This window comes from Vigna unguiculata, chromosome 8 (assembly GCF_037176805.1).
Source record: "Vigna unguiculata cultivar grain cowpea cultivar isolate G323 ecotype 2 chromosome 8, ASM3717680v1, whole genome shotgun sequence".
Lineage (NCBI taxonomy): Eukaryota > Viridiplantae > Streptophyta > Magnoliopsida > Fabales > Fabaceae > Vigna > Vigna unguiculata.
In genome coordinates, this window is record NC_140799.1 from 41,334,929 (window position 1) to 41,362,868 (window position 27,940).

At 34.7% G+C, this 27,940-nt stretch overlaps 4 protein-coding genes across 5 annotated transcripts; 1 reads left to right on the plus strand and 3 right to left on the minus strand.

Moving 5' to 3' along the window:
- The first annotated feature begins 2,864 nt into the window (after positions 1 to 2,864).
- LOC114194573 (uncharacterized) lies at positions 2,865 to 6,763 on the plus strand. The gene is made up of 2 exons (XM_028084899.2): positions 2,865 to 5,934; positions 6,044 to 6,763. The coding sequence occupies exons 1-2, from the start codon at positions 3,126 to 3,128 to the stop codon at positions 6,505 to 6,507; spliced, it is 3,273 nt and encodes a 1,090-aa protein (XP_027940700.1). The 5' UTR covers positions 2,865 to 3,125; the 3' UTR covers positions 6,508 to 6,763.
- Positions 6,764 to 8,669: 1,906 nt separating this feature from the next.
- On the minus strand, positions 8,670 to 12,634 carry LOC114193626 (regulatory protein RecX family protein). 2 transcript variants are annotated; one of them, XM_085665549.1, is made up of 7 exons: positions 12,482 to 12,634; positions 12,099 to 12,367; positions 12,000 to 12,029; positions 11,771 to 11,909; positions 11,040 to 11,132; positions 10,106 to 10,193; positions 8,670 to 9,630 (listed from the first exon to the last, which is right to left on the minus strand). In XM_085665549.1, exons 1-7 carry the CDS (start codon positions 12,559 to 12,561, stop codon positions 9,343 to 9,345), a joined length of 987 nt encoding a protein of 328 aa, XP_085521675.1. In that variant the 5' UTR covers positions 12,562 to 12,634; the 3' UTR covers positions 8,670 to 9,342. The 2 variants fall into 2 exon arrangements, with proteins under 2 accessions (XP_085521675.1, XP_027939300.1); XM_028083499.2 differs by lacking the exon at positions 12,000 to 12,029 and having other exon boundaries at positions 11,771 to 11,906.
- Positions 12,635 to 12,723: 89 nt separating this feature from the next.
- Positions 12,724 to 14,727, minus strand: LOC114193258 (kinesin-like protein (DUF868)). The gene has a single exon (XM_028082986.2). It carries the CDS (start codon positions 14,321 to 14,323, stop codon positions 13,394 to 13,396), a length of 930 nt encoding a protein of 309 aa, XP_027938787.1. The 5' UTR covers positions 14,324 to 14,727; the 3' UTR covers positions 12,724 to 13,393.
- A 632-nt stretch (positions 14,728 to 15,359) lies between these two features.
- Positions 15,360 to 25,694, minus strand: LOC114193257 (kinesin-like protein KIN-14F). Its single transcript, XM_085665548.1, has 17 exons — positions 25,372 to 25,694; positions 25,094 to 25,268; positions 22,677 to 22,993; positions 21,824 to 22,153; positions 21,615 to 21,683; positions 19,595 to 19,819; positions 19,426 to 19,507; positions 19,219 to 19,314; positions 18,961 to 19,140; positions 18,544 to 18,650; positions 18,023 to 18,203; positions 17,690 to 17,852; positions 17,349 to 17,602; positions 16,940 to 17,103; positions 16,669 to 16,863; positions 15,838 to 16,556; positions 15,360 to 15,734 (listed from the first exon to the last, which is right to left on the minus strand). Exons 1-17 carry the CDS (start codon positions 25,375 to 25,377, stop codon positions 15,575 to 15,577), a joined length of 3,423 nt encoding a protein of 1,140 aa, XP_085521674.1. The 5' UTR covers positions 25,378 to 25,694; the 3' UTR covers positions 15,360 to 15,574.
- Positions 25,695 to 27,940: the final 2,246 nt, after the last annotated feature.

Here is a 27,940-nt window from a genome sequence, read left to right on the forward strand (position 1 = left end):
TGTCTCGTCAATGTTGTATTTTTCTGGTGATTTCTGTCATTTGAGACCATTAGTATCATGTCTGTGAACAAAGAGGAGCTAATTAATGGATTATTAATGATTTTTGGAAGGGAATCATGGCCACATTTTGCTTTTTCTTTATCTTCTTTCTATAATCTTCTTTTATGATTTACTGGATTCATCTAGGCAAGTGATGAACCAAAAGGGCCTTCTTGTTTTTCATATATAGGTAGCTACTGAGTGAAAAATGACATGATGACTTATGTACTACAAACTTGATTGTTCATAGCATGCCCCCAATGGGAAGCCTTTATGAGACCTGCCCCTTTTTTGTGTGTTTGGCTACCTTTATCATTTACATTTTTACAAACAAAATCCGACAATAAAATGGTGGGGTTAGAGATGGATCCCTCATATATGCAAGGAATTTCCATCCATGAATACCTGCTTCCTTTTGTTTCTTCTTTTGAATGTCACTGGGCCCTTTTTCACTCTCTTTTTGCTCATTCATATTCTCTTTTACCATCAAATATTACTATTATATATGCATATATATTTTCTTTATATCTTCTGTCATCATTCACCATAATATATGAGGTGAAACTCATGGACTAAATAAATAAATAGTATCTTTTCATATAGATAACCGAAAATATTATAGGAATGAATTTATAGATCTTTATTCTTATACAGTATTCAATTTTTTTAATTTTACTCGATGTGGAACTTTGATTCACTCTGATCGGTTGCAAACTGTTAAACAAAGGTGATGAATTAAGTCACATTCATTGAATTGAATGAATGAAAAGCTGTCAATTACACATTACACGAATGCATAATAAAGAAAACTTGTCCTAAGTGTACAGTTTTTGATTTGACCTTTCAAGATGTATTAGTGGGCTTAGCTGAAACTTACCCATCTATCAGCAAAAATGAAGCAAAACATTAGATGGGACAGTAGGCGAAGATTAATTTTTTGATAATAATGCACAGAACACAGTCACAAAAGTTCAAATTAGATAAGGCAAAAGGATCTTCAATCCAATCCTGTGTAGTAATCTTAGAGATTCATTTGTATGATAGGTGGGGGAAGTGCTACCTAAAGTTGTGTGTGTCTGCAAAAGGTTCATATGGCTCTAAATGTGTCTACACAGTAGAAACACACTGCTTCACAGTGTTTAAGCCATTCAAACTTTCAGATGGAGTAGATTTTTAGTTTCAAAATTTAATCACTGAATTTTAGTTTTTTGATTCAAAAAGTTTGTTAAGAAGTTCTGGAAATTTGAGAGATTTAATAATATATTAAGCCATATTATTATTAACCATGGAATTTGCATCATTTGAGTTCTATGTGGAGTGCAGACTCCTGAATATACTTCATCAGAGTTTCTCTTTATTTGTCGCATTACACGTATAAGCCTTAATTACTTTCTTTTCTATGTGCTAATCATATTCCTGTTTCTTTTCTATGTCCCATCAATCTAATCTAGCTCTATAATTAAACTTTTATGCTCCTGTACAAATTAACTAACTATTTAATTATTTGTTAGTAGTAGTTATCTACACACATACTTATGCTTCACCAGAAAAGCACAAAATGATCACAAATGGGTGGCTTCTCAGTCTCATATCTGTAATTCTGTGATCAAAGAAAAGCAAGAACAGATTTTTTTAATCTCAATATTTTCTAGTTTTGAAACTTAACTCATGATGACCACTTTGTGCAGATTAAGAAGGTGGATTACATATTTAAACTGTCTTTTCTTTTTGTTTTGCTAGTTATCTCTTCTTGATTCTGAACAAATTCCAATTCAATGTTTGAAAATACTGTAATTTTGTCCCTATACTCATGACCATATCCTGCACAAATTATAATATCGTTCTTAATGTATTAATAGCTTCCATGTGCACTTTCACTTCTGCATCAGATTCCTCATGCACTCCATTTATCTACAAACATACCGAAATGGGTCTTAGTATTGTTTTTGAAATAAATTATGTCCCTTTTGCTTATATCTCAGTGGTTTGAGTAAATTTAACACCAATTATGGATACCCAGTTGAGATTTTGACAATGGAAACAAACCCTTTCCATGCATTCTTGAAAATCTGATCCAAATATGCAAGTTTGTTGCTTAAAGTTCAGAACTTCATAGGGTGGCATGTAGCAACCACTACATCAATGGCTCATAAAAAACTGCAGCCACACAAAAGCGATGGACCACAAAACGGGCCTAGCTAATTAAAGGAAGAAATTATCTTCATGATTAACAGAATACAGTGCTATTTCACTCAACCATCAAAATGTCTATTCTATTTGATTAATCAACGATCACCATCTATGAGGTAAGATAATTATCTTAATAGCTGATTTCAAAAAAGTTCTAAAGTCATTTTACTAGCCCTGATGTGCTTACTTGGCCATGCCTTGTTTTCTGCTATAATCTCGGAAACTAAATAAATACACGAAGATGAAAAATAATTACTATTGCCAACTAAAAGCAAGAAACAAGATACTACTATATGTGTCCACGTGGGGAACAAAAATGCAAAAGTCTTCTTTACGTGATTTTCACCCCTCCACCAGTTTCATGTCTCACAGTTCACTGTTAGTGAAACACTATCTAACAGAAACTAACAAATTGGATTACGTTCAGATTGCAAATTTGACAGAATTTCAACTCACTGGTTTGGCACAGGTTAATCAAGATGAACCAATATAAAAGGAGGTTTAATGTGACATGATTGAAAAGTAATTATATCTCTTAAGTATGTGATCAAAATTTGATTTCCAAATATATATGTATAGGATAACATATGTTGAGAAAAGTCAGATCAATATATGAATTTCATTATTTCAAGTTATTAGTCTTTACTTCTGTTCATGAATACACTGAGTTTCCGAAAACAAATGAATGAAAAGAGATGTTTGGCTCAATAAAAACCAACAACCATCATCATGGGTATGGACAAGTCCTTGTCATTGAACAGGAACATAGTGCAGCAATAAAAGAATGAGGAAGCTGGCTCTTTGTGTTCAGAGCTTCTTCTCTTCCTCTATAAACAATTCATAGGATTTCCCCCTCCACAATCCCAAAACAGATCACCACTTCTCTCCTCTAAGAAATGTCTTTAAGCTTGAGGAATCACTCACCTTCTTCCAAAATTTTCTCCCTCTCTTTGCTTCTTTTATTTCATTGTTGTTACTCCCAGCTTAATGAGCAAGGCCAAGCTCTTTTAGCATGGAAAAACAGTTTAAACAGTTCTGCAGATGCATTAGCATCTTGGAATCCTTCCAGCACAAGCCCATGCAATTGGTTTGGGGTGCACTGCAACTTACAAGGAGAGGTGGTTGAGATAAACCTGAATTCAGTTAACTTGCAAGGCTCGTTGCCTTCAAATTTTCAACTTTTCAGGTCCTTGAAGATTCTTGTCCTCTCAACAGCCAACATCACAGGGAGGATTCCAAAGGAGATTGGAGAGTGTAAAGAGCTCACTTTCATTGATCTCAGTGGCAATTCTCTCTTTGGTGAAATCCCAGAAGAAATTTGCAGGCTGAGCAAACTGCAGACTTTGGCTCTGCATACCAACTTTCTTGAAGGTAACATTCCATCCAGCATAGGAAATTTATCCAGTCTTGTGAACTTGACACTCTATGACAACAAACTGAGTGGAGAAATTCCAAAGAGTATTAGCTCATTAACTGAGCTCCAAGTGTTGAGAGTAGGAGGGAACACAAACCTTAAGGGTGAGGTGCCATGGGATATTGGAAACTGCACCAACTTGGTGGTGTTAGGCCTTGCAGAAACCAGCATTTCTGGGAATCTTCCTTCTTCAATAGGGATGCTGAAAAGGATTCAGACCATAGCCATTTACACAACTCTGCTGTCAGGCTCTATACCAGAAGCGATAGGGAAGTGCAGTGAGTTGCAGAACCTGTACTTGTATCAGAACTCAATCTCTGGTTCAATCCCAAGCCAAATTGGAGAGCTCAGGAAGCTGCAGAATCTTCTACTGTGGCAAAACAATATAGTTGGTACAATCCCAGAAGAGCTTGGAAGCTGCACTCAACTGGAAGTCATAGACATGTCAGAAAATCTTCTCACAGGTAGCATACCAGCCAGTTTTGGTAAGCTATCAAATCTGCAAGGGCTTCAACTGAGTGTTAACAAGCTTTCAGGCATTATACCTCCTGAAATCACAAACTGCACTTCCCTGACTCAACTGGAAGTTGACAATAATGCCATCTCTGGAGAGATTCCTCCTGTTATCGGCAACTTGAGAAGCTTGACTCTCTTCTTTGCATGGCAGAACAAGCTGACAGGAAAAATCCCAGATAGTCTTTCACAGTGCCAAGATCTTCAGGCACTTGATCTCTCTTACAACAACTTAACTGGTCCAATACCCAAACAACTTTTTGGACTGAGGAACCTCACTAAACTGTTGCTTCTTTCCAATGATTTGTCTGGCTTTATACCACCCGAGATAGGTAATTGCACAAGCCTCTACAGGTTGAGGTTAAATCATAATAGATTGTCAGGTACAATTCCATATGAGATCACCAACTTGAAGAATTTGAACTTTTTGGACGTGAGCAGCAATCATCTTGTAGGGGAAATTCCTCCTACACTATCCAGATGCCAAAATCTTGAGTTTCTGGACCTTCACTCAAATAGTATCATTGGCTCAATTCCAAACAATCTGCCCAAAAACCTGCAGTTAATCGACCTCTCAGACAACAGGCTAACAGGTGAACTGAACCATTCCATTGGTTCATTAACCGAGTTAGCCAAACTCAACTTGGGAAACAATCAACTCAGAGGAAGCATACCTGCTGAGATCCTATCTTGCTCCAAGTTACAGCTTCTGGACTTGGGAAGCAATAGTTTCTCTGGAGAAATTCCCAAGGAAATTGCTCAAATTCCTTCACTAGAAATCCTTCTCAATCTCAGCTGTAACCAGTTTTCTGGTGAAATTCCACCCCAGTTCTCCGGTCTGAGAAAACTTGGAGTGCTTGACCTCTCCCACAATAAGCTCTCAGGGAAGTTGGATGCTCTCTCTGATCTTCAAAACCTTGTTTCGTTAAATGTTTCCTTCAATGACTTCACTGGAGAATTGCCTAACACCCCATTCTTCAGGAAGCTCCCTCTCAGTGATCTTACAGGAAATGATGGCCTGTACATTGTTGGTTCTGTAACTCCAGCAGACAGAAAGGAAGCCAAGGTTCATGCCAGGTTGTTCATGAAGATTATATTTTCCATTCTCTTAAGCACCAGTGCAGTACTGGTACTACTCACAGTCCATGTCTTGATTCGTGCTCATGTTTCTAACAAAGCACTCATGGGAAACAACAATTGGGTGTTAACTCTGTATCAGAAGTTTGAATTCTCTGTTGACGATATTGTCCGGAATTTAACTTCATCCAATGTGATTGGCACTGGAAGTTCTGGAGTTGTGTACAAGGTTACAGTTCCAGGTGGCCAAACACTAGCAGTTAAAAAGATGTGGTCATCGGCAGAGTCAGGAGCATTTACTTCTGAAATTCAAACACTAAGTTCAATTAGACATAACAACATCATCAAGCTTCTGGGTTGGGGATCCAGCAAGAACATGAAGCTGCTGTTTTATGAGTACCTTCCTAACGGAAGCTTGAGCTCATTACTTCATGGTTCAGGAAAGGGAAAAGCAGAATGGGAAATCAGATATGATGTTATGGTAGGAGTGGCTAATGCACTTGCATATTTGCACCATGATTGTGAGCCTTCGATATTGCATGGAGATGTCAAAGCCATGAACGTGTTGTTAGGTCCTGGCTATAAGCCTTACCTATCTGACTTTGGCCTAGCTAGAATTGCAAGTGAAAATGGTGATTGTACTAATTCCAAGCCAGTTCAAAGACCCTACCTTGCTGGCTCCTACGGGTACATGGCTCCAGGTACTTTTTTTTCTTACCAAGTTTAAATTAGTTAGTTTTTTTCTTTTTTTCAGTACTTGCACAACCCTTTGAAACTGAAGTAACTTTTTGTTTTCTGGTATGAGTACAGAACATGCATCTATGCAGCAGATGACTGAGAAGAGTGATGTGTACAGTTTTGGTGTGGTCCTACTTGAGGTCCTGACAGGGAGGCACCCCCTTGACCCAACACTTCCTGGGGGTGGTGCACACTTGGTTCAGTGGGTTAGGAACCACTTAGCAAGCAAAGGTGACCCATCTGAAATTCTTGACCCAACACTGAGAGGGAGAACTGATTCCACTGTGCATGAAATGCTACAAACTCTAGCTGTGTCATTTTTATGTGTCAGCACCAGAGCTGAGGACCGTCCAACAATGAAGGACACTGTTGCAATGCTTAAGGAAATCCGATCTGTTGAGGCACCAACCACAACAGGTTCTGATGCATTGAAGGGAGTTTCATCAGTGCATGCTTCTGCATCACCTCTTAAAACTGTAGTTTCACATGGAAATTCCAAATTTTCCTTTAACTTTTCTGAGGGCTCAATCTGTTGAGCAAGCATGCTGCTACTCATGAAGAAAGTACGAATATGATTCACATCATTTGTGCATAGTGAAATGGAATGTCAATTAGAACTGGTCACAATTACTATGTGCTGGTGCTTATTTCAAGAAACCATGTATTGGATACAATTAAAAAAGCATTCTAGAATATAGAGCCTTTCAACCAGCAAAGTCAGTTTCAGGCTACTTGGTTGGTCTTTTACTGTTTGCATTATCATTTAGAAATTGTTCAAATTCATGGCAAATAGCTACCTGCGTGTATTTGATTCTATTAGATAATTTCTTGTTAATTGGAAACTTAGTCATCCATTAAGAGTTAAAGTGATAACCATTTTTTTGAATATTACACAGAGAAAATACTGTTCTTAGAGTGCATGGTGAAGTCAGGATTTGTATTCAAAGAGTGTATCTTAATCACATGGTTACCTCACATGTGGCATGTGCATGTGCTGTCTGAAAGAGACTATTGAAAACTGCTTTGAGAAGCACATCTATGAAGTTGGGAATGAAAGTGTGTATCTTAATCACACGCACATGTATCTGTTGTGTCTGCAGGACCATTACATTAGTACTCTGAAAAAGTGAAAGATAACATGTATAACAGATAGATCAGCAGTGTAGTTCTGCAGCATATGCAGATTGCAGATACCGACAAGGAACTTTTGTTATGATTTTTGCAAGGTTCACAAAATTCTCCTTTCTCACCAAAAGCTTATTTGGTTGTATTTTATAAGATTCTTTCTTTGAACCACTTTTTGGCATTTTTAGGAAGAGGAGGAAAATAATTGAGGAGCAAGAGTTTGTGGTATTAGGTAATTAATAAAACAAGAAATACGGGAAAAGAATAGGAGAATAACATTCTAAATACATTAAAATATCCACACACACAAACAGTACATTAAGAAAATAAAATTAGGGAATGGATTCGTCATAAAGCATCATGTAACAGTGCAATAAGTACAATAGCAGTAAATAAGTATTCATCAAATATTATAAATAGTGTAAGGTTAAGTTTTATATTTAATAAAATTAAACAAAAATTAATATGCTTGTTGTTTCTTTAAAATTTTTTGTTAAAAGATAGTATAGTAATTTTTAATATAGATTTATTTATGACTTACTTTTGATCTCAATAAAATTGTGTTTTATCTCTAAATTAAATATGTAATTAAAATCGTGTAAAACCTTTTAACAAACGTTAAGGAATTATGATGTGAGAAATTTGTTTAATTTAAAGAACTATGATATAACTTTCAAATTTGTTGAAAATTTACTTTTATAAAATATAGGACCATATAGATATATATTTAATTTAAATATAAATCAATAATTTTTAAATATAATTTGAAGAATAAAAAATATATTTCATCTTAAAATTAAGTTTAATTTTAAATATAATAATTTGTTGAAAATTGATACAAGTATAAATTATAATACATGCTTTAAAATAATAAAATTATTTTTAAAAAAATTTAAATATAATTATTATTTTTATAAAATGGATTGACACATAAGATTACGGGTCAAATCAGCCTAGGTCTATTCAAGTGATACAATAAATGGATTAGACAAAAAATAAAAAATATTTCATTTAAATTAGACCACAAGTGTTTAAGTCTGTCTACATCTTTACTCAGGAAACTCAATAAAATGCAACCTAATGTTTTTTTTTTTTAAATGTTTCATGATATTCGGTATTCAGAAAAACTTTCCCCATTAAACTTTCCCCATTTTTTTCCTTTAAGCTATTTAGTTCTTCGTATTGTGGTTTTATTTTCTTTTAATTATATATATATATATATATATATATATTAAAATAATTTAGTTCAAGACTTTATTGGAATTTCTAGATGTTTTAATTTCTATTTACTTTCATTTATAAGGTGAACTGCAGTTTTTTCATTTTATGGTTCATGTTGATGAATTATTTGATTAACAAAAACTGAACAAGGACTAGCAATAAAGTAAAGGCACACATGTTTGCCAAATAAAAACTAGGAATTTTTTGACACATAAATTAAGAATTTATTTCAGTAAAACTTAAAGTTTACTTGCTTATATGCAATTCCCCGAAATTATGTTCCAGACTTTCTAGAATAAGTCACAAATTATATAGTTTAAGGACAATTTTATGCATATCTGAGAGACCTTACTTAAGATGGAATAATTGCTTATTTTTCATAAGCTTTCTCATTATATGTACTGTAAAAAATAAGAGATTATTCTTTCAAACAAGTTAATACAAACACAATCATATAAAACTTGTTTCAGTGCTGCTAGTGAAGAATTCTGGAACAGCACGTTTGCATCCAACTAGCCCTTTAAGTCTCCACTCTCCATCGCTTTATGAAATAATTCAACAGATGCCATTATATATAATTAATGGCACTCAATCTGCTCTAGATAATCCATAATACAAGTTGATGTATGAGTGTTATTGGATAGATTTGTTGATCATCTTTCTTGCATAAGCACGCATCATCAATTTTTCTGGATCATATCAAATCAGCACTATATCTACAATGGCAGCGTGCACTACAAGTACCACCTTCTTAGTGGTGTCTCCTGCTTTATCTCAGCCTCAACATGAAAAAAAAAAAAAAGTAGCTTTAATGTACCCAGACAAGTGTGGCCTTGTGTGTTCGAATGCCACATGCCTTGAGCAAATTGAAGCAATGAACTACAATTTTTACTGCCACAGCATTAAGAGCCAAAGGAGGCTTCAACCCTACCACCATATTACACAGTATACACTTCAAGATACATGTATGGAGCCCACCAATCAATTTTCTGATTGCTATGAATGTTGGATGTCACAGTTGTGCACTACGGAGAATTCTGGTCCTGCCCTTCTAGTTTTTTTAAGATGAAGTTAATGACATTCCAGTCAAAACCACGATACTGAAGCCACCGAACAATTCTTGATTTTCTTGTCTCCTTGGGAACATTCTGACCTCTGAACCACTGCTTTGAGACTTGAGTATAAAGATGATCCAAAGAATGTTTTGACAAGCCAATAACTGACTTGTGATCTTCGGCGCAATCATTGTCCTTAAAGACCACTTCCACTGCCTTCTCAGCATCAGCTTGACTAACACCCTTCTTGAACAGTGCCTGCCACAACAATAGCAGTGCATCACACAAAAGTATTTTCCTCGGATAATAATAGCAGAGCAGGTATATGGCAAGTGAGTGTTGACGGTTTGCATGGTGAAAGGTTTGTGTACAGATAATACATATACTAGAAAATTATATAATTCCTATTACTTTCACATTTGTATTCTCATAGTAATTGCGGAATGAAAAAAAAAAAGGTAAGTGCACACACTGAATTAGCAAGACGCTGCCACAATGCATTACATCTTTCCCTCCTAATTCTATATTCTAGAGTTAAAATGATGATAAATTTTAGCATGCAAAGTGTAAGCATACCACTAACAATTATTTCCTCTTAAGCACTGAAACAAAATGAAAATCATTAACAAAACATGGGAAAGTATTGATCAAGAAGAAATGCATAACCGAACAGGCTGTATAAGAAAGCCAAAAACTAGTAAGACAAACAAAAATATAAAATAGAATAACTTACTTGTTTGATCCGCCTCGGTCCCCAACTTGATGAAGACCATCTTGACTGAGAAAATGTTTCGGCATACAACCTATCATTGATCAACCCTCTGATACAAAAAAGGTTAATTAAACTAAGCACCCCAAATAAACAAAAGTATGATGTCTGCAAACTCAGTTTATAAATGACTTGAAAAACATATCTTGAAAATTACTGCACAATATTGTATTACTATGCCATATGTGTGTGTGTATATGCAAGTTTTCTTGAAAAGATTAAGATAAATGTACCACTCAGGTTTCTGAACAGAACAAAATTATTTTATCTGCATATATAAACTAATAATATAAAACTCATTATAGAATATTTTTTCTAAAAACAAAAAAATCAGAGTTTGTATCCTTCCCAAGAGCAAGAAGAATTAAATAGAAAAATAAAACTCTGACTTGGTAACTTCATTTAAAAACTGTGGATCTGTTGTTTATCAGCCATTTTGAAATACATATTTATTTGAAGCGTTACACCCTGTCAAACAACTACAAACCATGTCTTAATGTTCATCTTCAGTTTCATTTCCTATTTGATTATAAGTTGTTTGGGATACAGAATAAGTTAGTCCAATTTTCATACTTAAAGTGGTAAGATGGGACACTCAAATTCTAAAAATACATTCTTCCCCAGGATCAATTTATCTAACCATTTCCCTCACATGACTGAATTAATACTTGGCTACAGCTGCATTCAAAGTCAGCTTTGTGATAGCAGTTTAGATATAAGTTTGCATAAATCTATATTTTAGAACAGACATCATATAAAATATATTAATCTCTTTGAGGTAACTGGACAAAAACTTGATGGAAACCAATTTAGAAGGTAGTTGTCTGAAAGCAAGTAAAGCTTTTAAAATTGGCTAAGAAACAACAGCTCCACATTTTTTATGTTGTAAGTTACGTACCTTCTCTGGAACTTGTTTATCACTGCATCCACTGCATTGGGAGAGAATCTCTTTCCAAGTAATTTCTTTCTCAACTCAAGTGCTGTGAGTGCCCTATGGAACAGAGAGACCAGTATGGTTAAAAGAAAAATACTGCATTCTATATTTGCACGCTCCACTTTCCAAAAGAGAAAATATATTAGTCAGCAAATTATTACAAAATTTATTCTCCTTGTTGACAACTTGTAGGCAAATACAACCCCAGGAATTCATTGTTAATGACAATTTCCTAAAGTATTTCCCGAGGCTTGTCACACTGAGTAAAAGTTAAAAGGAAGTTTTGTCAACACGGATGTTAAAAATTTGACTGGATTACATTAAATAGGAACATATGATATGATTTGATTACATCAAATAGGGAAATGGTTCTCATTATTAACAAATGGTTCTCATTATTAATTATTAACTTTTTTTCTTTATTATTCTATCTCTTGTTCATTACAAATAAGAATATTCTTATGTGTGTACTCAACACACAATTGCAAGCAATCCTTTCAATAAGGGTAAACAACAACGATTAACTGCAAAGTCATACTAGCATGACGAAATTTGATTTTTCTTGCACTTAAACAAGCATCAAGCTGGGCCATATTTGGTTCAGAAACTCTTCAATTTAATTGACTATATAGTTTATAGCTAGTCAAGCGTGAAACAAACTATTTTTTAAGAAAATTGAAGTGGAATCAACAAACCTAGCAGCAAGTAATTTAACAGCAGATTCCTCAACATCACTAATAAATTTGTCAATTTGCATCAAATCCTGGTCACCTGAGTCCCCTCCTTGATGCGTAGTCAGCTCTGCAACCTCTTCAATTTGATCGAAAGAACCTAAAATCCCCAAATCACAACGCTCAGAATCCTCCATTATAAGAAATTCTTAATCCAATGCCAGCCATAAAATTACAAAACTTTTGTTTTTAGCCATAGCTAGTGGTGTAATTCCCCTGCGTCCTGCACAGTGAAGCCCAACTAACTCCCAAACAATGAACTAAAACCATATCATATTAGATAGAAGTTTACCTTGTTCACTGTCATCAAAGAAGAAGTCAGAGCAAATTTCATTCGGATCTTGAGAACTTTCACAATGGGCAATTGTTGCATGCGCATCTTTTCCACCATTTATCTTGAGCACATTAACATCGGTACAACCACAATATCCCCGGCTTTTCACTGGCAGAGCAGTTTCAGATAGTTTCACTCTGTAGAAGGTACAAGCAATGTACCTAACCGAAAGAGAAGAACTGAAATCTCTGTACTTCAGGCACGCAATCGGTGACTTCCAAATAGACCTATTTTTTTAACACCAAAACAAAAAAGATTAGAACAATGGCAAAAAATATATCAGAATGAACCTATTTATCCCTGTTGAAAGCTGAGGCTGAAAACTGAAGAAAAGAAGTTACCGGGAAATTGAAGAAAAACGAGAAGGAAGCTGGCACGAGAGTTTGAACACCACGTTTCCCGCGAAACCTGCCATATTCATTCAACCCAAGTTCGTGCCTACCAAGTTCAAGGGTTTCTCATTTTTTTTCGCTCCTTTTCAGTTTTCGCTTCTATCACCAGTTTTTTTTTCACCAGTCGGGCTCATATTTGGATCGGCCCGGATTAACTTCAAGGCCCATGCTATTCTCACACCCCTAATTTCTTGGCACACCCCCATTATTTTCAAAATATCATTTTATATTTTTGTAAAGTGACTTCTTTGATTACTTGTTCTATAAATTTTTCAGAACTGGTTTTTAGAACAGGAATCTCATAACGCTTGAATTTTTTTTCTGGATCAAACTTTTCATAACAGAATTTTCAGAATAATTTTTTCAGAATAAGCTTTCTAGAATGTATATAACTCCTTTCAGAGTTTTCTGAAATGATTTTTTTTTTCACAACGCTCTCTCTCCTTCTTCCCCTACAATGGCGATGGTGCAACGATGACGACAATCCAATTTTTGCACAACCCCTACATTGGTACTATATTCATTCTATATACACCCCATTATATCTAAGTTCATACTCCTTTCTAGATTCATTTTGGACTTTTAAATTGTGTTACAAAAAAACTTTCAGAAAAGTCTGGTAAAAAATGATATTAGAAGCCATACCCAAAATAATGAAGCTAATTTGTTTAGTTACTATTTTTTTCAAGTCATACACATATAACATATATATAAATATACCAAGTAGGTGAAGGAAAGAAAAACAAGGTAAAGTTGCGAACAACTCTATGTCAAATGCTAATAAAGAAAGTCTATGAAAGCATTTGCTACAAGAAAGGAAAGGAAAGGAAAGGAAATACTTTTGGGAAAGCACAATGAATCTCAAGCAGTTCTCCAAGCATACAGAAAGTGGCAAAATCCTGTGGTGCATGAATTCTCCTCTTGCAGTTCATTTCTGCTACTCTCTCCATATTTTTCTGGGCATTCTCTGCTTTTGGGGTCGTTAGCACCTTCCAAAAATCCTGGCTTGAAAACAAAAAATGCAGGGCTTGGACCAATTTCATTTGTAAAAAGCCAATCATGCACATCCCAGAAGATTTGCACTGGAAAATTGTTCACCATCACTATATCATTCCCTCTGAATCTCCAATGCAAGTTCATTATTCTGCTGGTCAACATGCCATCTATGGTGATCCACATTTCTGGATCATCAGGACCAGAAAGAGAAGTCTCAATCACAACATCATGTTCTGTCTTACCATCTTCCAGAATGGCTCTGGTACAAAACACCTTCTTCCCATACACGTTGTCTCTCTTGCATACCAAGGTTGCTTCTTCTGGGGATGGTTTTGATTTGGTTCTTTCAAAAGCATCATTCTGCAAATCTCCCAACAACAAAAGCACCTCTTTCTTGCAAACCAATGCAATGTAATAACCTGAAATAGGTTGTGGACCTGTGGAGAATTTCGCGTGTCGAAGATCCCAGTAAATGTCTACTCTTGTACCTGCCATTTCAAACGACCTGAGACCCTTTTTCCCCCAAGCATGTCCAGATTCCAAATCAATCTTGAAGGAGAACTTGTTTTCTACCAATGTGTTCTCTACGCCGATGGAAACGAAATGATCTGTGCTGTCCTTGCACCATGAAACTGTTACACTTCGCAATGATTCTGCTATTTTGGTTTGATAAACAAAGGTCACAGAATTTTGATGGGTATTATCTCCTTCTGTGGTTTTAGCATCCTTCGATGTTTTCAACCTGGACGGTTCTTGCAAGGTTAACACCACAGGTTTTACAATAGAATGAGCCATTGACCATTTAAATTGGACAATTCTGGATTGATCCTGCAAATTTTTGTGATTTTCTGATTTTGTTGTAGGATAGATGATTGATCCTCTTGGGTCTCCAATGGTCAGATAGAATTATGATTGGAAAACCCATCACAGATGCTTCTAACAATGCAACAACAGTGCATCATCTTAATTTCACCCTTTGTGTATTCAAAACCTGGACAGCTTCTTAATCAGAGGGGTTTTCTTTTTTGTAGAATTGTTAATCAGAGGTTAAACGCTAAATGAATGCAATGTTAGGAAATTACGTGCAATAGTTGTAACGATCTGAAACACGTGAAAATTAAGACATGGTGGTTTGAGGAACAAAATCTGGGCTAAGGTTGTCAATGTGGTGTCAAGAACAGATGATCCTTTTTTATTGCTTTTATCTATTAATAGACTAACTTCTCACAAATTGAAAAATAGAAACAGGTTGCAATACTAATTTAAATATAGGGTTGTGCTTTGAGAAAATCCTTCCATTTTTACGTAGTTGAGCTAATATATATATATATATATATATATATATATATATATATATATATATATATATATAAACAACTCAAATAAAAAAGAATAAAAGAAAAACCTATGGGTGAACGTTTTGGGCTTTTCTCCATATGAAGAGAGCCCAATACCTAAATATATATATATATATAGTGAACATTTCCTCTCTTTTGTCATTCAACACGTCTAGAGAGAGTAAAGGCTCCTTAAAATATCTACCTTTATTATTTAGTAGTCTATCATTTTACAACTTTATACAAAAGGTCACTTTGTTATTCTCCATTAAGTATACATATAGAGATCAATAATTCAATAATTCTAAGGGATTGTATGAATATAATTTGACTGATAATGTTCAACGAAAGACAATAAAATTACAATAACAAACATATACAACCAAGTACAATTGTAATAATTGTACAATGTTTTCAATAATTTCTTTAGTTCCTCCATTACTTTTGTTGAATGAGCTGAATTCATAAAATGTAGTGAAGATACCTTACCCATCTAGCAGCATAACCCCTCAAGATTTCAGAAGTATATTGACATACAAAAAAATTAAATTACAAAAGAGCTACACAACATGAAAACCGAGGAAGTGACATGATCTCAAGACCTCAGTCAACAAAATTATGTGAACCGGCACTCCGACATGCACATCAATAGTTATCACTGTACAAAAATAAATAATATAAAAAATTATCAAATTTTAATCAGAAATCCTCAAGATAAAACAAAAAACTTTCCACGTGGCGTAGATCGGCTCCTTCTAAATTCAGGCAATGTAGTGTTGGTGCCTTCCTTAAGATTGCGTCCTGAACCATGTTGAAATATTTTATTTTCAACTTTGCTGGACAATAATGGTTCAGCTGCTTGGCCTCCTCTGCAAATGACAAAATGACTCTATCAGCCAGACTACGATTGTATGAATAATGTCATTTTCAAGAAGAAACAAGAAAACGAGCATAGTTTTTTATGATCCATACCTTGATCCAATGTTCTGAAAATTCCTAGAGATGTTGTGATTTATCTTCTTAAGATTAACACCGTGAACTGCAGACTCCATTAGGCTTATATCATTTTCTGGCTCACAATAATTGCTCTTTCGAGGTGCCTCCGTGGTCATATCACGGCCAATTTCCATGTCAGTAATAGGTATCGTCATATCAGGTTTTTGAATCCTAAAGGGAAACTGTTGATGAGGCTTAACCTTGGACTTATTGTCAACCTTGTTCTTCCTAGTTCCACCATGTCTTGCCACACCAAGAGCAGCTTGCTTGAGTTGTTCCTCTTCATGTTCTTGGTTAACTTTACGGGAGTTTATCTTCTGGAGGTTGAAGAGAGTTTCATTAATGCGATCTTGCTTCACTGACTCCTGTGAATGCAGATTCACCCTTGAGTTATTGTCTATAGATGAGGGCATCGGCATTGTGACTAGAGATTTATTTACTAGTACTCTAGCTGGAAGTAGATGCTTTGATATTGGTTGGTTTTCTGCTGTGTCACTTCGGACCTTGCTTTTAATGACTGACCCTCTATCAGTGGATATTGATCTCCTCCGGACTGGAGGTGATGGTGATCTAGTATTCCCTGAGCTCACTATTTTTTCTTCAGCCAGAATAGACATTTTTGGTATCGACTCCTTTTCTATATGCGTAGAGGGAAATCGTGACCTTCTTTGCTTGCCCGAAGAACAAGTTTTAGCCTGAAATTTTAGTTTCAGATTTAGAGACTACAAATTATACTTCAGTGTGATACAATTTCCTAATATATGTTCACACAAATTTATCATTAAAGTTTATTTCGAATGCAATAACCTCAGAGCTTCTATCGTCCATGTGTCTTTGATAGTTTTCAGGTTTCATGCTGTCACTGGTACCATTTTTGGGTAAACGGAAAGGTGAAACAGCTCTTGGTGCTTTCTGAGATTCTGTGGGATTCCGTGCATTCCCAGCTTTCCATTGCTGTAGTTCAGTTTCCTTCCTCTCCAATGCTGATTTGATATTTGATATCTATAAAATATTCAAACTATTAAAACATTGGCCAAGTAAAATTGAAAACCGCTCGAGTTATGACAAAAAACCAAACCTCTTCCTTTAGCTCCCGAATTTCTCCAGTTTCTTTATTAGATTGAGCAGCCCCAAGTTCAATGGTTGCAACTCTCTCCGCAAACTTAAGTGTGCTAATTGTCTCTCCAAGAGCATTAAGCTCAGGATTTATATGAACAAACATCAAAGTTTTTGCATGACCACCTATGGATATGGAGAATAAAAAAATCATCAATCAAACCCATCTCAACCCCTTTCCCAACTCCGCGGCAAAACAACTAAAGCAACAGAGTAAAAAAAAAAAAAAAAAACTGTACTAGAAAAAATGTGAAGGTTGAAGCACCAAAAGAAAAAAAAAAGACTCTTAATTGTTGTTCTAACTAATTATAATGAGGAATTCGTACAAAAGAAAAGGGTAAATATCGTCTCTATTGAAGTCTGCTTGTTACCTAATGAATCTTGTAGAACTTGTGTGAGCTTGCTATTTCTATAAGGAATATGTTGACTCTTCTGTGCCAAAGCAGATATAACATCCCCAAGTGCAGAAAGAGATTTATTTATATGCTGAGCCTCCTTTAGTCTCTCGCCAACAGCCTCCGATTTGTCCACTCTTTCACTTCCAGCCAAATCCACAAGATGGAGACAACCCTTAAGAATGGAGTTAGACACTAAGTCCCTCCCTCTGACATGAACTGTCAACACACTGCAATGCAATTGGATAGAAAAGAAATATGTCAAGTAAAATATATTTGATGCTTAGAATAGCCCTCTTTTCATCAAGAAATATTACCTATGAGAACGGCTGCTTCGCTCATTTAAAGCTGTAGCACCAACAGCACGATTCCTCTGACCAACTTTCATTAAATCAAGAACATCTTGTGTGCAATTAACCGGAACTAAAGATGCATCGGGCACATTAAGCCCATTCAACTGAGAGTTGTTTCGTATATCCAATGTATGTCTTGTCAAGGAAATGAACAAGACAAAATAAATCATATTGCCAAAAGTAGTGCAAAAAAAAAAACAGTATTTTTTCTTTTTTGGAGTTCGTAAGAAGTTTCATATGCAGCAGTGAAAAATGATTATAATTTAACAAAAGCACAGCAGGTATAGCTTGAAGGATATCTTCTGTTAGAGCCATCGCTGACTAATAAATCTCTCACTTGCTCATTGTATATTTCAATCATCTGGACGCCAACTTCATATTTTATGGCATCTGCTCTTTCCTTTGAAATATGAAATAAGTCACGCAAAGCCCTGTAGTTTACACCCCATGTCTCCTCAGTCATCAGATCAGGGCCACTCTATCCAAGCAGTAAAACAAACATGTATAAGAAACACGATGAGACAACTTGACAATGATTTTATGACATTGCAGTATCATGCAATCAGTTTTTTTTTTTTTTTTTTTTTGCTTTTAGTGACATACAGGACAAGACCTATTTTACTACCACTTACTACTAGACATGAAAAGAAAGTAACCAATTTCAGTACAAAACCGTAATAATGTTGTTATTTCTTACGAGGCTTCCAATAAAAACAAAGAATTTAGGATTAGGACAGCACTCCAATTTGAGTGAATGCATAAAATTGAGATAGATTGCTTTAGTTGTGTATAATGTATAATGTATAATGTTATGTTACCATTGTGTAGGTTTTTCCTGACCCAGTCTGTCCATATGCAAAGATGCATACATTATATCCATCTAAGGCGGACCTAACCAATGGTTGAGTGTCAGCATATATTTCTTCTGCACATTGCAAAGAAAATAATCATAAGAGCTTCTTGAGAAGATATAAATTAAAAAAAATCATTTATTTATTTGTAACAAGTGCATTACAATATGATGTCATGGTTATATTATCACAGTATACAAATACCCTTTTTTTACCACTCTTCGTTACATAACCAAGTCTCCATTATCTAAAATAAGTGAATTACTATTTTTCAAATCTTTACACCCCATTTTACAGAGTCGTTTAGGAATAATTATGTAAAACAAAGTATTTGCTGGCCCTATACATTTTCTTATAATATGTCAAAAATTAAAATTAAAATACCTTGGGTGGCACTTGTTGCAAACACCTTATTGAATGAAAACACTCTTCTAGCATCTTTTCCTTGCTTAAGGGGATTCATAATCATTATGTTTCCATTTTCTCCTATATAATCTACAGTAGATTGTCCATTTGGTTGTCCTGGCAAGAAGGGCCTCACTCTACAGTACACCCTAATGGCTCCTGTAAGTCGGCAAATTTGTCAAAGTATACAAATCATGTAAGTAGATCCTTGAAAAAGTGTATTGGATTCCTGTGTACCTTTGAGGTCCTGTACTTGATTGTAAAGAACACGATTCTCCTCCAAAACTTTGTGATACGAAGAGGAGGCCTCTTCAAGGCTCTTTATATGATTCTCTAAGAAGCACATAGAATTCAACTCAGCATTATGAAAGAATATTACATTAGAAGATTTTAAATACATGAAAGGATATTTCTTATAAAAAATAAAAGTCTTCAGATCATTACCAAGCCTGTTCAATTCTTGGTCCCACTTTGATTGAATTTGTTTCAGCTCCAATTTTATTCCTTCATAAAAGTACCTCAGTCCCTGGAGCAACAAAAAAACACCATTACAGAGAATGATGATAGTCTAAGATCATATAATAAGCAGTACGTTAGATTTCTACTTGTATACCTCAAGCTCTTTTTGCTGGGCATCAATTATTTCAGCATGCTTGGCACAATATTGAACACTGTGCTGATTATTGTCGCGTTTTCCACCGCAAGTGCATAATTTAGAGACTTCATTTGATGCCAAACTACGTCTTTGATTAAGATATAATGTGATAGCGTCCACGAATTCTCTCTTAGTGAGACAACTGGTATCGCCTTTCAATATTTTCTTGAGGAAATGTCCAAGCTGCAGACAGTTGTTATATTTTAGGTAACCTTCCAAACAAGAGAAGGTGTTCTTCCATTACAAACGTCACAACAAGACTTAACAGAATCATTAGATTCAAAAGTGTTCGGAATAGTCTATGTATGAGTCAAAAGTCTATGTTGAATAGAAAAGATAAAGTTAAATACTATCTAAGAATAAAGATCCATAATACCATTGTCTTACCTTGTGTTTGGATGGAGCATTTTAACAATGCTTAGAAATTAAAATGCTTTGTATTTGAATTGTTTGTAATTAAATTCCATTCATTTTTTAAATAACTTGTTTGGATAAGAAAATTAAAATACCTTACATTTCAATTTCTTGTTTGGAAAAAAAAAATTGAATTTATTGTGAGATAAAATTTAATTTTAACAATATTTACTTTACGCTTAATTATGTTTTGAGTTCATGATAAATTTGGAAAAATGCTCGACAACCCAGATGGGTCGGGCAGACCCAACTACGTAACCGGATTGGTTAGACCCAATGACCCACCCGATGATCTAGAGGCCTGACGGCCCATACTGCACGATTGTGCCGTCAAGTTCGTCAATATGGCCCGATCCAACCTGTCTAGGTCATTGGCCTAATGCTTTAGACGGGTCCGATGACCCGAAAGGACCCAACGATCAAGACCGGCTCGACGACCTGGACGGACCGAAGACATGCATGGGCCCGACGACCTGGACAGGCTTGACGACCTGGACGAGCCCGACAATCCGGACGGGGCCGAATACCTGGACGGGTCCGAATACCCGGACGAGTCCAAATACTCAGACGGGTTCGACGACCTGGACGGGCCCGTACTCCCAGACGAGTCCGAAGACCCGAACGGGTCCAACAACTAGGATGGGCCCGACGACTTGGACACGTCTGACGACCCGGACAGGCCCGACGACCTAGACGAGCCCGAGACTCGAACGGGCACCGACAACTCGTACGGGCCCTTTAAAACCATCGGGCCGGTCCGGATAGTCTGGCTCGTACGACTCGTCGGGCCCGTTTGGATCGTCGGGACCGTCCGTGTCATCGGGCCCGTCTAGGTCATCGTTCCTGTCCAGGTTGTCAGGCTTGTCCGAGTTGTCGGGTCTGTCCAGGTCGTCGGGCCTGTCTGGGTCGTCGCACCCGTCCAGGTTGTCAGGTTCGTCTGGGTTGTCGGGCCCGTCCAGGTCATCAGGCTCGTCTGGGTTGTCGGGCTTGTCTGCATCGTCCCGCACTTCCGAGGCATCGGGCACGTCCGAGTCGTCGGGCTCATCCGGTCGTCGGGCTCATCCAGGTCGTCGGGCCCGTCCAGGTCGTCGGGCTCGTCCGAGTTGTCTGGCACGTCTAGGTCGTCAAGCATGTCCGGGTCATCGGGCCCGTCTGGATCGTCGGGTCCGTTTGGATCGTCAAACCTGTCTGGATCATTAGGCACGTCCGAATCGTCTAGAATGTGAGGTTGAGTGAAAAAAATTTCAAATTCCACTTATTTTGAAGGTATTTGAATTTCTACTAATTTAGCTAATTGAAATCCTTTAAAAAAAATGCTTGATTTGAAATGCTTTTTAATTTCTCTATCCAAACAAAGCATTTCATTACAAAGAAATCTAAATTCTTCTAAAAAATGAATTGCTTCATTAAAATACTTTATCCAAACACACTCTTAAGGTTTTGGGGTAAGAGTGGTGTCAAATGTCTTATATGTGTAAGATCAATGTCACATATATATAGAATCACAATCTCTCAATAACTATAACTCCCATGTGAAAAAATATATAAACCCAACAAGAAGTACCTGAGTGCCTTGAGAATCAAGCAATGCAGAAAAATCCCTGATAACCTTTCTGATCAAAGAATCTATTACCTGCACAAAATTTCAACCAGTCACAAATAAGATTGCTGATCGCAAAGTATCAAATGAATCTTCTTGCACAAATTTAATTTCTCACAGCATATTCCAAACAACAATCTAAATATCTAGTCTTAGGGAAGGATCTTACCTACCATTGCATTCAACGGTAGATCATCAACCCCATCGGTCTCTTTGAGGTAAGCCAATAGAAGCTTGAGTCCAAACTTGTCAAAAAGGGAAGTCAAAGCATTAGCAGCTTTGGTTTCTTCAATGGATACCCCTCCAGACAGATGAAGAAACTGTGATGACTCGGACTCGTCAACACTTTCAGTGCCGAGTATGTTGGTAGGAGACCATTTGGGGAAAGAAGTAATCCTGACAGTTCCACCATATCTCCATACACCGACTCCACCCGACAGCTTCCATTCATAATACCCTTTCAAACAGAGAATGCAGTCCACAACTTTGCTCGATGAACCCCCCTACAAAAACACATTAAACCCTTAAAGATGCACATACTTTTATAAAAAACAATAAATAAAAAAAGGGTAAAGAGGCAGTTTCCAAATTCTGACTTATGTAAAGAGGCAGTTTCCAAATTCAAGACCCTTAATCAACTTAGGTACAGCTTTACCAATGCACCATGCTCATGAAATCATCTTGATATCATCAAAGAATTATGTTTCTATATTGTATGCATGCTTCTGTATATCATATATGGCATGTTTGGAGGAAATTTCTCCATAAGCTCTTCTTGGAGAGAAAGAAAAACAAGAAAGAAAAATAAAATCAGCTTTTCTATAAAATGAAATAAGGTTATGCATGAATCAAGAAACAGATCTTGGAGAAGTTAACGGTACAAATTAAGCTTTTGGAAAAAGTGAATTTCAACTCTTGGAAGAACTGAAGCAAATTAAAGCAATGGTGTTTTGTGACTCAACCCCGTAAAAACAATAGAGTAAAGATAGAATCTTTAAACGTGAAAGGGGTGAGGATCATGGTCACCTTTTCCAAATCAGAAGCTTCGAATGTCAAAAGCTTCATGTCGTTGACGGCCTCCAGAAAGTTTCGCATGTTCTCGAAATACTGAATTGCAGACTGGGCGGGCCCCTCGGAAGACTGGAGGGCGAGGCTGTCGACCACTGCATTGTCGACAACCTTGACGACAGCGCCGGGGTTGACTCTGTTGAGGACGTTGCAGAGAATGAGACCGTTGCGGAGTGCGAGGCAGAATTCCTCTTCGGAGGGTTCTTTGGAGAGCGATGAAGATGCGCTGTTGTCCATTTGGCGAAGCCATTCTGCTGCTTCGTATCTCCTTGAAGCTGTTCCCACCACCATGTCACAACACAAACAATCAATATTTAAACAAGACAAAGAGATGGCGGGAAATCTCTATACGGCAACGTCTTACGGTTCATGTCATGAATAATTTATTTTATGTGACAACCATGATTTACCCGAAAAAATAAAATTATTACTTTTCACAATTTAAATTTATCAAAAAATATATATTTATTTGCGGAATGAATTTATAACTAAAATTAGATAAACTTCCCGCAAATATTTTTTAAAAAAAAAGTAATATAATTTCTTTCTAAGCTAATTTATACAATTTTCGTGAAGATAACTTTTCCAAAAATATTTTTTTAACTAATACTTAACGTAGCTTATTTCAAATTTGTTTTTTTTTTTACCAATAACGATGATTTGTTGCTAAAAGAAAATATTTTTGTAATCTATTTAAATAAATAATGACAAATTTAATTTTATGTAATTTCTATTATTAAATTCTAAAAAGTGTATTTTTTTTTATTCGTGGCAAGAGTAAACATGTTAAAATAGCTTATTTCTCATTAATTAAGAGCGGAAATTCTATAAGCTCGGAATAATGCTTCGATACATTAACAGAAAAAAAATTCCATTTATTTTATTTTCATTCATTTGTCTTTCTTAACGTGGTTGATTGTTTCTTACTTTTTCTTCTTTCTTCCATCCACAACATTATTACTGAAACTTATTGATTTGGTCAAGAAAAGAGGAAGAAAAGGTATGGTAAAAGAACAAAGAGAAAATATTAAATTGTCTATTCTTCTGATTCAGAAAAACACATGCTGTTTCATACCCTGTAAATGGCTTTTACTATTATGCTTTTGACTAAGTTATGTTTACTTCAATTACAAGTACTGGAGGTTAAAGTTAAAGCAGTGTAGCCATGATTATTACAGCATTGTTGCATTAAATGGCACAAAATCATGATGTTTCCGGTTTGAAATGAAACTTCATTACTGATTTAAGTCAAAGAATAATAGACTGTAAAGTAGATAAAAACTTTAACTTATTAAGACTATTTATTTGAGTATCATAAAATTACTTTTAAAATAAGGTTACGAGTTGAAGCATTCTTCATCAATACTTTTAACATAAATAATTACACAAAAAATATTTATTTGAATAATATAAAGTAAGGATGTTGAAATCCCACTAAAAGTACCTAGTTAAATTTATTAACGAGAATTTCCCATGATAAAACTGATGAAAACCAGTTACATCAACCAGGGAAACAAAAAATGTATCCCACCAATATAACAGACTTTGGTGGGCTCTTAAATCTTAATTAGTGTTATGTTCCTTAAATTTTAGTACTATACTAGTTGAGATATCTTTAGAAGAACATGGTTGAGATCAGAAAAATTTGAATAACAACGTTAAAGGCCCACGCCACCAGTGAATGCTAGTGAGTTGGGGGAATGATCCCATTTCATAGCAACACCATCCCAGGCAATTCATAATGCGATTCATAATTTTGTGCTCCACCATCTTTTCATGTGTCCTCTGTCCCTTGTCTTTCCTTTTTTTTTTTTTTCTCTTTTCCAGCCTCACTTTGTTTAATTTCTCTGGTCTAATTCTAATTATTACTTTTTTGTCAAATAATGAAACTTTTCCAACAAATGTGCCTGAACTCAAGCAACAAGCATGTTTCATTATTCAATTTTAACAGGAAACTATGTCTTGTTTATGGTGAGGGAAAAATCATCACTCCAAAGAGAAGAATAGCATTCTTTTTTTTAAAGAATAAGCAGTTTCAGTTATTCATCATTCCTAGATGGTTTTATGGGTTTATTTTTCAGAAGAAGTACTGTTAACAACTTCAAAACAAGAGATAGTATCAGTGCACTGTTTCTAGTTTCAATCAGCTTTAAACCAGAGTTCCCCCTTCCCAGATTTGGTTAAATCTTGGGGGACAACAACCATAAAAACAACATTTTCTTAAGCTCTTGAAGTTGCTTTAAACCTGTATTCATTAATGTAATGTTGTGATGAAACATTTTTTGTGACAATGAGAACCCCATAGCGAGTGTAACAAGAGAACAGTGCTAATGTGCAATGACATAACCATAATAGTACAAGTTAAAAGTTGATACCTGCTTCCTCTGCTTTCCTCTGAGCCAATTCATGATCGTTGATGCTCTCCTCCGCCATCACAGGGTACGAAGCCTCATTGTTGGTACAAACTGAAGCAGAACATTTCAAATTCAATCCTCTCTTATGAGGAGATGCGAAAATCGAGCTTAGTATACTTTCCTGTGGCATGTTTCTCTGCAACACCAACAATTTGAGAAATGCTTCAATGCAGTTCCTAATATAGTAGTATCCAACCACCAAAAAAAGTATCGGTTAAAAATTAAAATTCGAGTCACACCTTCATCAGAAATGGTGCTCGAATGATGTGTATAAGTGAAAAACAATCTTGTGTTCCAATTAGTTTCTGTGATTCGCCATTTCTAAGAAGAAAAAAATCGAACTGTTCGAATCGAAAAAAGCCATCATACAAATAAAAAATAGCTAACCACCTCGGAAGTGAAGTTTCGTTCTGAATATGGAAAGATATTGGATCTGCCTCAGAAAAGCGTGACGAAGAAGATGAAGAAGAAGCAGAGTTCTCGTGGATTTGATGAATGAAAAATGAGCGTTCAAAAATCGAAAGAGGGTTTGTATTAAATGTTTGGCTTCAATGTGAGGGAGAGTTTGAAATGAATTGAGAGAGAGAACTTTAATTTTGAACGTTGGTGTAACCGTCACTCCCGTGTTCACGGCGTCTTAACGGCGCCCGAGTCCTATCTGACGTGGCAACTGTGGTCTCAGTGGGACCCACTGAACGGTACGTTTCGCCCTGAAACGTCGTACCAACATTGTTTGTGCCTTTGAAATTTTCGTTTTAAAATTAATGGAATATTAAATATATTTTCAACAAAATTATGTGTTTTGTATCTTTTTGTTTTATGTTTTAACTATTTATTAATGATTTTAATCTGCAGACATATATTGACATGGTTATAGTACATTAATTAAGAAATTACATGTTCGGAAACAATTTTTAATTTTCTTACTTAAAACTATAATATTTTGAGAATCTCAAATGATTCGATTTACCTATTTTGTTAATGAACCCTATTTAAATTTCATTGATTGTAAAATCAATCAAAAAATACTGTTAATATGATTTTGTTTTATTACAAATAATAATAAGCTTGTTATACATAAGAGTATACAGATTATTTATGGTTTGCGTGTGTACATTAATTACTCTAACTAACTTGCATAAAGAATTAATTAATAAAAGCATTTATGGTGGTTTTAATATTTTTAAGTGTTTATAAATAAAAAACCATTCTTATATGGATTTACTGTGATTACTATAAAAATAATACAAGCGTTGTAAAAGTTGGTTTATAATATGATAACTATACATAAATACTTTACGGTCACCAAAGATTCATCATTTAAAAAAAAATAGTTTTAACGGTTTTTAGTATATTTATTTAACTTTTACAAAATTATGAGATATGAAAAGAAGACATTTTATAATTTTATTTAAAGAATTTTTTAATAGATAATGTCACTATAAACATTTTAAGAAAACGACGTTTATTACTAAAAATACTAATTGTAAACGTAAAAAAAAAAATAGTTTTCCGTATGTTTTTTCAGATATATTTTGTAAATACTGACTATTGAAAATAAGGATTTTATAAATAAGAGTGAGTGGGCTATAATGTGTACTATGATTAAACATTATAAAAATATGAATATTTACGAAATTTTTGTTTATGAAATATATAATTATATTTTTTTATTATTCATAAATTCTATTTGAATTAATAACTAAAATTATGTTTTTTTCTTCTTTCCAGGTCTCTTAACTTTAAATTTATTGAAATAATACCATTAAAATCAATCAATATATTTGGAATTTTTATTTATTTTAAAATATATAGTTTCATGATAATATTATCTTTAGAAATTTTTTTAATGCTTGAAAAAATACATATAAACTGAAGCAGGTTCTCTAGATTCCAATTAAAGAAAAATTGATTTAAATTTTTACATATTTGTGTTACTAAAATTTGTGTCTAAAAGTAGTAAAAGAGAGATTACATGTGGGACCCATAGATTTTGAAATACTAACATCAGAGCCAAAATCTTCCAAAATTCAAATCTCTTTCGAACGTTGACTGTCCAATTTAAATATTCTATGTCTTTGTCTTTTATCTCAGTTTTAAGTCCATTTTATTTTATGATACAAAATAATAATTTTATCTACTTTCTCATTTTTTAAATTATATTCCAACTAAATTGAATAAATTTGAGTAAATTTGTTTAGCTTATACGAGTATTTGTATGTTTTTACTGCCATTAAGAAAAAATAAATTTTTTTACAGGTCACACTATAACATATATAAGTGTAAAATTTGGGTGGTGGTATAACTTTAAATATATATATATATATATATATATATATATATATTGATAAAACAACTTTTAGAATCTGAAGCTTTTTGTAGCTTTTGTAGATCGACTAGTTTTTTTATCTATCAACAATAACTATAATAAATCTTAAGGAGGGAATTTTAAATGTGACATATTTCTAATTTTATTTTACCTTTATTTAAACAAAGATAAGAGTTAAAAAATCGCACCCTTTAATTTCGTGATTAAATTCATATATTTAAAGAAAAATGTTTTGAATTTTACTCATATAAACACTATATTAATTAATTATGTGTACGTGAATTAAAAATACTATATTTATTTATTTATTTATAAAATATAAATCAAAACATATTAAAATTTAGAACACAGACGATTTTTAATATTGTATCAATGTTTATTAGTATAAAAATATTTAATCTTATTCAATTTATTTTTAATTTCACACTCATCATAATCATAATTATTTATTTTAATTAATTTATCTCTAATTACATTGT

Excerpts from the sequence above, each read along its gene's own strand:
- LOC114194573 (XM_028084899.2), top strand. The coding sequence starts at position 3,126 with ATGTCTTTAAGCTTGAGGAATCACTCACCTTCTTCCAAAATTTTCTCC. Across the intron at positions 5,935-6,043 it reads CTACGGGTACATGGCTCCAG|AACATGCATCTATGCAGCAG; the intron begins GTACTTTTTTTT and ends GTATGAGTACAG.
- LOC114193626 (XM_085665549.1), bottom strand. The coding sequence starts at position 12,561 with ATGAATATGGCAGGTTTCGCGGGAAACGTGGTGTTCAAACTCTCGTGC. Across the intron at positions 10,194-11,039 it reads ATAAACAAGTTCCAGAGAAG|AGGGTTGATCAATGATAGGT; the intron begins GTACGTAACTTA and ends TTTTTGTATCAG. Across the intron at positions 9,631-10,105 it reads GACCGAGGCGGATCAAACAA|GCACTGTTCAAGAAGGGTGT; the intron begins GTAAGTTATTCT and ends TTGTTGTGGCAG.
- LOC114193258 (XM_028082986.2), bottom strand. The coding sequence starts at position 14,323 with ATGGCTCATTCTATTGTAAAACCTGTGGTGTTAACCTTGCAAGAACCG.
- LOC114193257 (XM_085665548.1), bottom strand. Across the intron at positions 18,204-18,543 it reads CAGGAAAAACCTACACAATG|AGTGGCCCTGATCTGATGAC; the intron begins GTAACATAACAT and ends CTGCTTGGATAG. Across the intron at positions 17,603-17,689 it reads CGAAGCAGCCGTTCTCATAG|TGTGTTGACAGTTCATGTCA; the intron begins GTAATATTTCTT and ends ATTGCATTGCAG.